The sequence below is a fragment of the Manacus candei genome, unplaced genomic scaffold (genome assembly GCF_025592945.1).
Source record: "Manacus candei isolate 608988 ecotype Guabito, Panama unplaced genomic scaffold, ASM2559294v1 h1tg000247l, whole genome shotgun sequence".
Taxonomy (NCBI): Eukaryota; Metazoa; Chordata; class Aves; order Passeriformes; family Pipridae; genus Manacus; species Manacus candei.
Window position 1 is genome coordinate 20,001 of NW_026138295.1, and position 12,245 is coordinate 32,245.

General features: G+C 47.7%; 1 protein-coding gene across 1 annotated transcript in view; it reads right to left on the minus strand.

Moving 5' to 3' along the window:
• HOXC10 (homeobox C10) overlaps window positions 1-3,056 on the minus strand; it is a 4,238-nt gene extending 1,182 nt beyond the window's left edge. The window contains exon 1 of the mRNA XM_051775047.1: window positions 2,240-3,056. Coding sequence (XP_051631007.1) covers window positions 2,240-3,023 — 784 coding nt within the window. The 5' untranslated portion in view covers window positions 3,024-3,056. The remainder of the gene's footprint in view (window positions 1-2,239) is intronic.
• Window positions 3,057-12,245: the final 9,189 nt, after the last annotated feature.

Genomic DNA, 12,245 nt, shown 5'->3' on the forward strand with positions numbered 1-12,245 from the left:
ATACTTGGGCTTTGAATTTGGTCATGAGGAGCTCCTGGCGCACCGGCCGATACCGGAGCCTAAACTGGAGCAAAGAGCAAAGCGAACCCCGCGCTTGCAGCGGCTCCTCGGCACCGAATTGGGGGAATTCAAAGGCAAAAAACCTCGATTTAGCCAAAGGCACCTTCGGAATTTTAGCCCGAGCGGAGCCGCTTGCGCGTTCGCCGAAAACCTTGAATGCTCCCAAACCTTGGAAATCCCCTTGAAGCGCTCCCGCCCTCCCCCAAATGCTGGAGAGACGCGAGAAAGGTCTCTCACCTTCCGCAGAGCAACCAAAAAAATCGGGTTCGGCACAAACGAAAATCGGAGCTAGCAAAGGTCTTTAAATAAAGGGACAGAAACAGAAAGGAACAAAAATCCGCCCCAAATAGTCTCCGACCATTTGAAACCACCTCAAACGACACGAAATACCTTTTAAATCGCAAAAATATCTCCCCAAACCTGGGAAGTGCCGTCTTTCTCCGCGCATCCATTTTAAATTTAACATCCGAAGTGAAGGAAACCCTTTGTCTTTATTTATTTTTTTTCCTTTATTTCCGCCCGTATCACAAATCCAACCCGAAATAACCTTTCTTTCGGGTTAACTCCCACCAAAACCTCTCTTGGCGTGGGCATTGAAGGCGCTTTGTTGCAGATTAAGTTTGCAGGGGTTTTGATAACCTTGACTTTGCCTTTTTTTTCCCCCTTTGTTGTGCTCGTGTGGAATTGTGGCTGAGCTGTCAGATAATAATATCATTTCCCTCTGACAGAGAGGGACGGGATTTCCCAAAAAAAAAAAAAAAGAGAGAAAAGAAAAGGAAAATAATAATTAAAAACCCTAAAGGTGTATGTGCGTGATGGGGGGAGAAGAATAAAGTGTTCCTGGGTTCTGCTTCCATCAAGGCCAATTTTCGGGGGAGGAACGCCAGAGGACAGGTTTTGTTGGTGCCACAGACCCGAGGCGTGTGCGTGGGGGTCCACACACGACCCTCCCGCACGAACATCCCCCGGCAGAGCCCCCGGGCCAGGTTTCTGCTCAGAGCCCTAATTATAGCCCGGCCTCTGCCCCACGGCGCAGATTTTAATCCACATTCCACAGGCGAACCCTGCAAGGCGCCGCTCGGAGCCCGAGCCGCCTTCGCCAGCAACTTTTTCGCTCGGGAAATTCAATCCAGCCCTTCGCAAGACCCGCGACTCCTCGAGAAGCCCCCGAAGCCCCCGAGCCTCGAAAGCAGAGCAGAGGAACGAACCCGAATATTCGCAGCCGCGCGGATTTCGAGCCAACGCGCCTCGTTCTCTCCAGCGAGAATAAAAAACGCTCTCGAATGAAAGCCTCGGTTCGGAAAATGCCAAACTTAAAACATCTGCTCGACACACAGAAACGTTTTTTTTTTTTTGCCTCCGCAAACGAGACCTCAATCCGCCAGGAATAAAAAAAAAATATATATATAAAAGAAAATTAAAAAAAGCTTTTTTTTTTTTTATTTTTTTCATCCCCCTTCTCTCCGAGTCTCCCCACGAGCTTCCCAGCCCTGAAAAGGAGCCGCAGCTCCCGCCTGGAGCTTGGGAAGCTGCAAATTCCACCCCACGCGTTTTCATTTTCATTTTTTTTTTCTCCCTTCCCCCCCCCCCCTCCCCGCACTTTTTTACACCGAGCAAAAGCCAAAGAAGACAAATTTCCCTTCGCGCGCGGCAATGAAGCATTTGCATAGAAAGCGACATGAAAGGGGGGGGTGTCTTAAAAATCGGGGTTCATCCGCCTTAAAAAACACAACACCCCCTCCCCAACAACCCCCCCCGGCGAATAAACCCCGAGTCTCTGCGATTTCAAAGCGAAACCACTTCATCTCTCTGCATTTTGCAGCCGGGATTGCAAAGACCAATTTTTTTATCTCTCTTTTTTTTTTTTTTTTTTGGATAATAAAGCAGATTTTTTTCCACATAAACAGCGAGCTCTCCCGCAGCTCTCTGCTCCCTTTTCTCGCATCATATACATATATACATATATTTAACAACACCCCCCTCCGAACATTTCAAGAGGAATATCTTCCCCCCGAAAGGCAGCAACAACACAGAACATTTCGACGCCCAATTTCTGCGGGAGAAGTTGCCTGGGCAGAGAGCACAGGACTGCACGTTCCCATCACTCCCACTGCTTCTCAGCTCTGGGTGATCACTAATTGCCGAAATTAGCTCCCGAAAAAATGAATGATTGCCTTACCTTTCGCTTCATTGTCAGAATTGTCAGTGCTGGTGTCAGTGTTTTTATTCAGCTCCTTCTCTGCGTCCGAAGGGCTTATTTTGGGCGCGGGGGCGCTTTTTTCCGTTTTAATGTCGCTCGTGGACGTGTTCTGGGCATTATCTGTTTTTGTGTTTTCGGGAAAACTCACTTTCGCCACCGGGGGCGGCGGCGGAGGTGGAGGAGGCGGCGGTGCCGGTTCCAGATGCTCGTTCCTTGGGTTCAGGCTCGCCCTGGATTCAAAACTTGCCTCAAACTCATTTGGATTGCTGCAGTTTGACGTCTTCTCCATGGAGGGGTAACCTTGGCTCGCCCGGTAGTAGCTGGGAACGGGCACTTCATGGTCATTTAGGCAGGACTCAGGCATTTGGTTGGGGTAGAGGGCTGGCTCTGGGGCACTTTTGGCCCTTTTCTCAGCGTTATACATACAGCAAACATTCTCTTCCTTGACACTGGTCGGGAAGGAGCAGGAGGGGAGCTGTCTCGCAACAGGTTGCTCGATCCTGTACGTATTTTTGGGGTCACACCAAGTGTCTAGCTGAGAAAGGTAAGATGGATAGGTGCTGAGAGACAAGGTAGCGCTATTCACCTCGTCCCTTTTGGAAAGAGACGGGATAATTCCACAGTTCCTCATGACTCCGCAGCTGAAATCGCTCCCAGGCTGCATGTACATCCCTTGGCTGGAGGAATAATTCTCCCCTCTACAGGTACCGGCCAACGAGTCCATCAAAAACGAGTTGGAAGTCACATTGTTGGGACATGACATTTTCAGAGAGGGTTTTTAAGGAGGAATACTCCAGCCAGGGGCTGACATCTTTTTTTTAGGGGGAAAAAATATCAAGCACCATAATTATCCACGCATCGCTCTCCCCCCCTCCACCCCCCCACGTGATGCCCAGGCCAATGAGGATTGAAAATGGCCTTGATGATTCAGACGGGGACGACGTCACGGGGGTCAAGTTGTCGCGACCGGGGAGCGGCATCGTGGAGCAACAGCGACATCTGCCCGCGCCGGGCCGGGACCTTCACGTTGAACAAAGGCAGAGCCCCTGCGCCCCTGCTCCCCTCCCGCCCGTTTGTTTACCAACGGGGCCGCGCGTGGCCGAGGGGGCAAAGGGAAAAAAAATAAAAAAAAAAATAAAAAAAAAAAAAAGAGGGGGAACAAAAAAAAAAAAAAAAAAAAAAGGCGATTTAAAAAAAATAAATAAATAAAAAATCCACCCCGATATACGCCTTTTAAAAAATTCGGCGAGAAACGGGTAAAATCGAAATTAAAAAAAAAATATATTAACGTCTCTCAGCCTTTTTTCCTCCCTCTGCCGCTGCCGCCTTAAAAATCCTCTTTTTACGCCCCAAAAAACGCGGAGATTTTTTTTTAATTGTTGCTTCCCAACCCTCCTCCTCCTCCTCCTCCTCCCCTTCTCCTTCCTCCGCTCGGCTGCTCCTTCCTCCCCCTCCCGAGCCAAGGCTGGGCACGGGCGAGCTCGGGGCTCCACCGGCTGCGGCGCCGCCGCTCCTTGGCCGCGATTTTATTCTTAATTAAAATGATTTTGGCGATGGGAAAGGGGGGCTGGATGGGGTTGGGGGGGACGCGCTTTGCTTTTGCCGTTTCGAGAAAGACGGGAGAAGAGAAGAAGGGCGGGGGCGGGAGGGGGGGGGAGAAGAAAATTGGGGAATAATTCAAAGACCCTCCGGGCAGGCTTTTCCCGAAACCCCGAAGCTCCTCGGAGCGGGTTGGATATTTCCCCGGCAGCTTTTTTAATGAAGAAAAAGACGGTGAAATCCTACTTTTGCTTTCTTTTCATTTTTTTATATATTTTTTTTTTTATTTTTTCTTCCCCTTCCTTTCCCCGCAGCAAAGCAGCTTCGGCTTCCCCGCCTCTGCGAAAACAGCTTTTTTTAATTATCCGCTTTTCATTCCCCAACTGTCTTAAGTTTCTGGGCTAAAATGGCATGTGTGGTGTGCGCAGAGAGAGAGAGAGAGGGGGGGAAAAAATCCTCGTGGAGGGGGATTTGGGAAAAGCCAGCAACTTTGAGCTGCAAGGGAGCGCTGGCGTGGTGGGTTTGCTCCCGTCTGTCCGTCTGTCTCCGTCTGCTCCCTCTTTCTCTTCGGGAATTATCTACTGGAGGGGAAAAAAAAAAACCCCAAACACAACCCTCCAACCCGGGACTCACTGATAGCACGCAAATAAACACCTTTGCACGGTGAAACTTTGAGGATTCGCTGGCGTTTTATTCGATTTTTCATTTTTTTTCCTGCAGCGATTTCGCCAGCAAAGTTACTTTTCTCTCCAATATTTCCCCCCTCTCCTGTTTTAGTGGCGCGATTCGCTCAAGTTGTTGTTTCCTTTTCAATTTTAAACCTCCGAGCGAGATTTTGATGCCTCGAAAAGGTCGGGAATTTTTCACCTCCGTGGTTATCGTGCCCTCCTCCCCCCCCTCAACTTTATTTTCTTTATTATTTCGAAGTCGTGTCGTAATTAAGATCGATGGGCTTCTCCCATCATTTTCCAGTGGTTGGGGGTGAACTCTGGTTTTGGGTGAAACGTTGGCTCGGGAGACCGGCGGATAAATAAATAAAATGGGAGATAGTCGGGAATTTCAAGATCATTACGGTTAGAAAGACGCGGGTTCAGAGTCACTTTCAAGGGAAACAAAAAGAAAACGCCACCTTTCCTTAAAAAAAAAAAAAAAAAAAGGCGAGGGGGAGAATAAGAAGAAAGGAAAAAAAAAAAGAAAAATAAGGGAGAAAAGCAAAAGAAAGGACAAAAGAAAGGGAAAATAAAATGGAGGGGGGGGAAGAAAAAGAAGAAGAAAAAAAAGGAAGGGTTAGGGGGAGAAAAAAGTGCATTGGGACAGAGAAAGTGGAACTTGACCGTTTGGGGTGATTTGTAACGGTTTAGAGCAAAGTCCTACTTAAATATTCTCACGTCTGCAAAGCTGTTTTCCCAAAGATTTTCCAAAGCAGGGCTGTAAAAATTCCCCTCGCCTGAACTTTCCGGAGCTTTGCGGGTCTTCTCTCCGCCTCAAGCGGGACAAATTTCGACGTCTTAGGCCGAAAAAGCCTAAAAGTGCGTGTTCCTAATTCCTGGGTGCCCTTCCCCAGCCCGGGAAAAGCTTTCGGAGCCTTCAGACGCCATTTGGTTCCCCCTGGAAAGCTATTTGCGACTTTATTGCCTCTATTTGTGTTATCTGCATAGGTCTTTTTAAAACAGTTTGATAGAAATCGTTCGGTTTTATGATATCCAACGAAAATTCCACATAATATTTATAAGCAAAGAATAAAACTTTAGTGCGGGGAGCCAATATTTTCTCATTTATAGGGGATGAAATTAAAGCCCAATGCAATTTTTTAGTATATTGCGCTTTTTTTTTTTTCCTTCCCCCTCCCAGGTTTGATTTTTTTTTATTCCCCCCCCCCAGTTTTCTACTTTATTTTGGCAGCTGATGTGGCTGCTCAGTCGAACAGCCACACATGTGCTTTTTTTGGGGACACCAAAATTTGACCTCGTAGTTTCCTGCATTGTCCGCCTCCAGATTAAATAGGTTTGCCCGATTTTTTCCCTTTCCCCCCCCCTTATTCCGGTGTTACTGTTGCCGAAGGAGAAGAATCGCAGGGAGCACCTCAAACGTGCCATTAAATAATCTGAATTTTGCCTCTCCAAAGAGAACCGGGAGCGTCCACAGCTCCACAGCCAGACTCCCCCATCCAGGTTGGTGGAGAGAGGGGGGAAAAAAACGGTGCTGGAAACCTCATCTTTTATGAATGTGTAAACGTTGCGAGTATAAAATAAAGATTTACACCATTCGCAGGCGTTTTGTTGACCGGGTTTTGCCAGCACGAGCTGCCGGTGCGAATGTTTGAAGAGTTTGGAGCCTCTTTTCGCCGGTTGCTGATCAGCATCTGGGGGACCGAAGGGACGAGTAGATATAAAATCAGATTTTTCATGAAATACGAGCTGGATACATCCCCAAACTTCACCGCGATGCGCTTTTGGCCCGTGGAAAAAGGGAGAAGTTGACGCCGGGAAGCAGCACGAGAGGCGTCTCCAGGAGACCGAATATTGTTTAAAGTTGAAAATAATTAGAAGTATGATAAACATGGGTCATTAATGGAAAGAGGAATAAAATTCATCAGCCTAAGTGGAACCCCCGTCGGGAAAAATGCTTCAGTCTAATTACGGAAAATAAATACGAACAAACGCTATTAAAACTTAAAAGGAAGGGGAGTCCGCCCGCGGTTAAAGGACTTTAATAACCCATTTGGAATTTTACACACTCGGAGAGGGATCCGGACACGCGGCCGCGTCCGTCCGACCCACGCGGGGCCGGGAATCCGCTCCCCCCGCGGGGCTCAACCCGGCCCTTTCTGGGCCACCTCGGGGGGGGTTTGGCCAATGAACTCCGAGGCCAACGAGCCAAAAACCTTGGGGGGGGGTGTGTTTGGGGGGGTTGCCCTTCCTTGTTCTCTCCTGGCCCGGGAAGGGGTTTGGGGGGGGTGTCCCCGTGTCCTCTCCTTGTCCCCAACGCCCCCGACCCAGCGATCGCCCCAAAACCTGCCCAAAACAGCGCTGGAAAGTCGGGGAGCGGCTACGAGGGGGGAGAAGAGATGCCAAACCCCCCCTCCCCTCTCCTGCCCGTCACCCCCAGGAGTATATAAATGTCTACGATTTCCAAGACAAAGCATCTCTCGGACTTCCCCGGAATATTTTACCTGTCCCCCCTTTTCAATCTAATTATTTAACCGTGAGTTATGTGGAGAAAGCGCCTTCTTCTGCCCATTGTATTTTTAACCAAGTTTTCCCTACGTTTTTATGACGAAACATTCATTTTCGCTCCGAGGAAGTATTTGGTAGCAACACTTTAATGATTACCTTAAATTTGTATTTCTGCCCGGTGTTGTGCCCCCAATGTTGTAGCGGAAATAATTCTGATTTATGACAAAGTACACTGGAGTACAATAACAGCGATGCAAAAATAAAACCCACGCCTTTATATGTTGGCTTAGAAACTGTAAACTATCACCACAAGAAATCTATCAAACTTTACAATCCCTCTTACCCCGCTTCCTTCTCTCGGAGTAACTTAAGTCGAAGAATTATGGAATGATATTATGTTCCTCGAGGTGGGATTGAAAACGCTGTTCGAGTTTTTCTACCCCCGGCGTAGCACCCAAGTCCCGGTTGGAGTTTGGGACCCTTTTCCTTTTTTCCCCCCACTTTGATCGCGGAGGCGAAATTTGGGAAGTGTAAATTCATAGGGAAGGGAGAGCGAGAGGGACAGAGCACGGCGACGTGACACGGGGATTTCGGAGGAGTTTATTCAGCCCTGAAATGTTTCCTTTAATTAACAAACTCAAATATTACCCGCACGCCTTCCAAAAAAAAAAAAAAAAAAAGAAAAGAAAAAAAAAAAAAGATTATTTTTTCTTTCTTGCAGGGCTGCGGAAATCCGGGTGGGAGATCCGGGAATGTGGATTATTGCAAAATTTAAGTTGGTTTACTCAATTATTTTTTTTTTTAAGCTGCAAAATAACCGAGTGGTTGACGGGAAAATGTGGATTTTTTTTTTTTTTTTTTTTTGGAGTCTTTTTTATAAATCTTAAAAAAAAAAAAAAAAAAAGAGAGAGAAGTGGAGTTGCGAGAGGCGAAGAGTAACGATGAAAGGTAAAAACTGCGAACAATGAAGGACGTGTTAAAATGTGGGTCCTGCCCCGCGAGCGAAGAGCAAACCTCAAAGAGTCCCTATTTTTCACACATGACGATAGGAAAATGATTTCTCTGGAACTTGGTTAGAACGCTGATCATTTCACAGGCGCCTTTGAGGAGGGGCCTCAAAATAAACATTATTGTTTCAATGACAATTTTAACAGAATCTGGAGAGCACCGGCCGTTAACACTCCCGTCTCTCCTGGAGAAGGAAAAAGAGGCGGCTGGAGGGGGGAAAAAAGAATTCCCAATAAATACGGATTTCACACCTACGGCTTGGAGATGGCGGAGATAAAACCTGACCTTTTTATTTTGCTGCGTTCGCTGAAATTTCGGGATCTCGACCTTCTGAACCCGGCGCGGGGGTTCAGAACCGTGAGGGGATAATTTAATTTTTTGGAAAAAAAACGTAATTTATTTTTTTTTTTAATTTTTATAAAAACCTCTCCCGTACCTGCGGCCCTGAGAGAGAACCTCGAGTATCTCCCGAGTTTTTACTCACAAGCTCCTCGCAAACCCTAAAGAGCTGCAGCTCTTTCCCCCCTCCCCTCACATACGGTTTAGATCAGGCACATCTTTGGAGCAGAGGCCGCAGATTTTCTATCACTTGATCCAAAGGCAGGAATTAGGCCTCTTTTTCGCAATTAAAACGAACGAATTTACTTTGCTACTTGTAGCACATAAACAATTGTAATGTTTACATTAACTCTTCCTCCCCCTCTCTCTCTCTCTCCTTTTTTTTTTTTTCCGCCCCCAAAATGAAGTTTTTTATGGGCTTCCCTCAGCCAAATGTTCCAGCCTAATTCCGCCACTCGAGATTAAAAAAAAAAAAAAAAAAAAGCCTTATGAGGTTGCAAACCACATTCCCGCGGTTTCATGTTGTAATTTCGGAGTTATCAAAAGCAGAGGGACGTGCTTCCATCTCACATGTGCTGAGCATCCCTCGAGCCCCCAACTTGGAGCAGAGGCGGATGAGCCGGGCCTAAATGAGCCGCCATTTTGGGGCAAAAATCCCATAAAGTCGTATTTTTAATATATTCCCTTCGCCCTGAGCTTCCCCCCTCCCCTCCTCGCGTCTCCTTTTTGGGGGTGCTATTTATTTCTTTGGTTGATTTTTTTTTGGGGGGTGTGGGGAAGGGGGCCTATTTATTTTTATGGTGCTCTTTTAGGGGGTTCCGTGCATCTCTAAGAGTCTAATTATCTTGGGAGAGTTTTGGTTTTGAGGTGTATTTGTATAGGTGGGTCTAACATTTATTTATTTATTTATTTATTTATTTTTTATTTATTTATTTATTATTTCCTTATTCTCTATCTATGGGGTCCTATTTATTTCTGCACGCCTATTTATTTCGCGGATCGAGTCACTTTTAGGAGTCTCTTCATATTTTGGGGAGGGGGGGGGGATAAAGAGGCTTAAAAACTGAATCTCCAGCTGCCAAACCGCTTTTGCCTCAAATCCACAATTCCTTCCCCGAAGTTTCTCTCCCTCTTCCCCTCAACTCCCTCCCTTCCTCTCCCTCCTTTTTCGCCGGGGGCTTTCCAATATTTCAGCCACAAATTTGCCACCGGTTCCCCCCCCACTCCTTTCGGTGCTTCGGGAGAAACCAATTTAATCGCCTTTTCGCCGAGGTTACGGCCCACCGGGGTCCCCCGGCCGAGGGCTCCGGGACTCGGGGGGTCTCTCCTCGCCCGGCCCCGACCCCGTTTCCCCCTCCGGGAGCCACGATCGCTCCCGGAAAACTTCCTCGGCCGCAAATAAACGGCTTCACCCCCGGGATGGGGGGATGAGCTCGGTGGATGGTCCAGCGCTCTCCTCTCGCCAAACCCACTGGGTTGTGGGTTGTTTTTTTTTTCCCTCTTCACGGTTGCCAAATCCCGGCTCCAAATCCCGGCTCCTGCTCCCAATCCCGGCTCCAAATCCCGGCTCCTGCTCCCAATCCCGGCTCCTGCTCCCAATCCCGGCTCCCAGTCCCGGCTCCGGCAGCGCCCGCGGTGCCCCCGCGGCCTCTGCGCGGGGCTCTGGCGGAGCGGGGCGGCTGCACGGGGGCATTTTTCATTTTTCCGCCGCCGAGGAGGTTTCGCCTTCTCACCCGCTCCAGGTTTCGCGCTCCCGGCCCGGCGCCTTCGCGAGAGGCCGAGCGGGGCCGTGGGGTGGGTGCGGTGGGTGCGGGTGGGTGCGGGTGGGTGCGGGTGGGTGCGGGTGGGTGCGGTGGGTGCGAGTGTGAGCGGCCCCGGCCAGCACAGAGAACATCTGGGCACAAAAATCCAACGTTTGCAGCACCCAGAGATCCCCCACCCCAGACAGGCTTCTTTTCGGTCTTCTTTTTACCTTTTTCCCCCTTTATTTTCCCCCTTTCCTTTTTTTCTCTTTCCTTCCTTTTCTCTTTCCTTCCTTTTCTCTTTCCTTTCTTTTCTGTTTCATTTCTTTTTTTCCTCTTTTTCTTTCTTTCTTTCTTTCTTTCTTTCTTTCTTTCTTTCTTTCTTTCTTTCTTTCTTTCTTTCTTTCTTTCTCTCTTTCTTTCTTCTTTCTTCCTTCCTTCCTTCCTTCCTTTCCTTCTTCCTTTCCTTTTAATTTCTTTTCCCTTTTTCCTTTCTTATTTTCTCTCCTTTTTCTTTCTTTAGTTTTTCTTTTTTCCTTTCCTTTCCTTTCCTTTCCTTTCCTTTCCTTTCCTTTCCTTTCCTTTCCTTTCCTTTCCTTTCCTTTCCTTTCCTTTCCTTTCCTTTCCTTTCCTTTCCTTTCCTTTCCTTTCCTTTCCTTTCCTTTCCTTTCCTTTCCTTTCCTTTCCTTTCCTTTCCTTTCCTTTCCTTTCCTTTCCTTTCCTTCCCTTTTTCCCTTTTTCCTTCCTTTTCTTTTCCTTTTCTTTTCCTTTTCTTTTCCTTTTCTTTTATTTTCTAAGAATTAATTTTCTTTGTCTAGAAGCCAACATAAGTGAGCATTATTATCCCTCAAGAAGCCAATTAGAAGCCGGGGCCCCTCTCCTCCTTCCCGCTCTGCAATATTTCACAACAAAGTCCCCCAGAGCTGCTTCCAATATGTTGTGTATGAAATGCGGGGGAGCGAAAGGAAACAGGTTGGGTTGTGTGTGTTTGTACGTCACACGGAAAGGCCTTTTGTAATTAGTCTGGGTGTCATTAACGCGGGAGCCCAGAGCGAGCTTCCCAGCCTATGAGGGCGGCTTTGTTGTGATGGACATCCAAGGTTAGGAATAAAAGTTGATGGAAAAGCCAAAAACGCGCGGTGGGAATTTAAAAAAAAAAAAAAAAAAAAAAAGAGTAAAAAAAGAAAAAAAAAAAAAAAGGAAAAAACTTGTAAAACTTTTACGCCAAACAAAGTTATAAAAACTCTTCATGCGTTAAGATATCAAAAGCTTTATAACAATAATAAAGCGTGTGCGCCGTGTGTGTTAAACCCGCTCCGAAGATGCATTAAATGCTGCGCGGCCGAGTTAAATATTAAACGTCATAAACGCCACGCGGGGCTCAAAATTAGAGGGTGGGGTGGTTGTTTTTTGGTTTTCTGTTTTTTCCAGGGGAAAAATGTGGGGGTCCCCCCCAGGCCGACCCCCCTGCCGGGGCTCCCTGGGGGCGGGGCGGCCGCGGAGCCGCGACCCCCTCTCTGATTCCGCTTTATTACAAAAAGGTTAAAGGTGATGGACTTGACTTTATTGAAGTTCAAAGACATCATATATTCACATTTTTCTTCCTGTGGGTCTCGCTCCCACCCCTGCATCCCTCGGAAAAGGACAATTTTTGGCTTTTTTGGGGTGTTTTTTTGGCGTTTCAATGGGAGCCGGACCCTCGCCGCGCCCTCACCCTCCGGGGAGGTGCTCGCTGGCCAGATACGAATGTCCCGACCCTGTTCTGCCCCTCCGCTCCCCCGTTGTGGTACCCAAAGCATCCTCGGTGCCCCCCGTCCTCCCCCTTCTCCCCCTCCCCTCCCTCCCCAGAACATTAACAGCCCTTTTCCTACATGGCACTGATGCTTAATGCTGCTGTAAAGCCCCACATGGTCTATAAACTTGGATTTTACAACTGGCATTCCATTTTAGCTCGCGAAAACTTTGAACTAGGCCTACAGTTTCATTGTGCTGCAGTTGAACTGGAGCCTTGGAAAAGGAGCGGGGAGGGGGGAGAGAAAGGGAAGGAGGGGGGAGAGAGAGAGAAGAGGAGGGGGGGGAAAAAAAATTCCCTGGGCAAGACTCCCTTATTTGTTTACTATTTACTGCGGAAGTCTTTTCCTTTTAGCCAGACGGGGTAATTAAGAAAAATTAAGCTGTTTA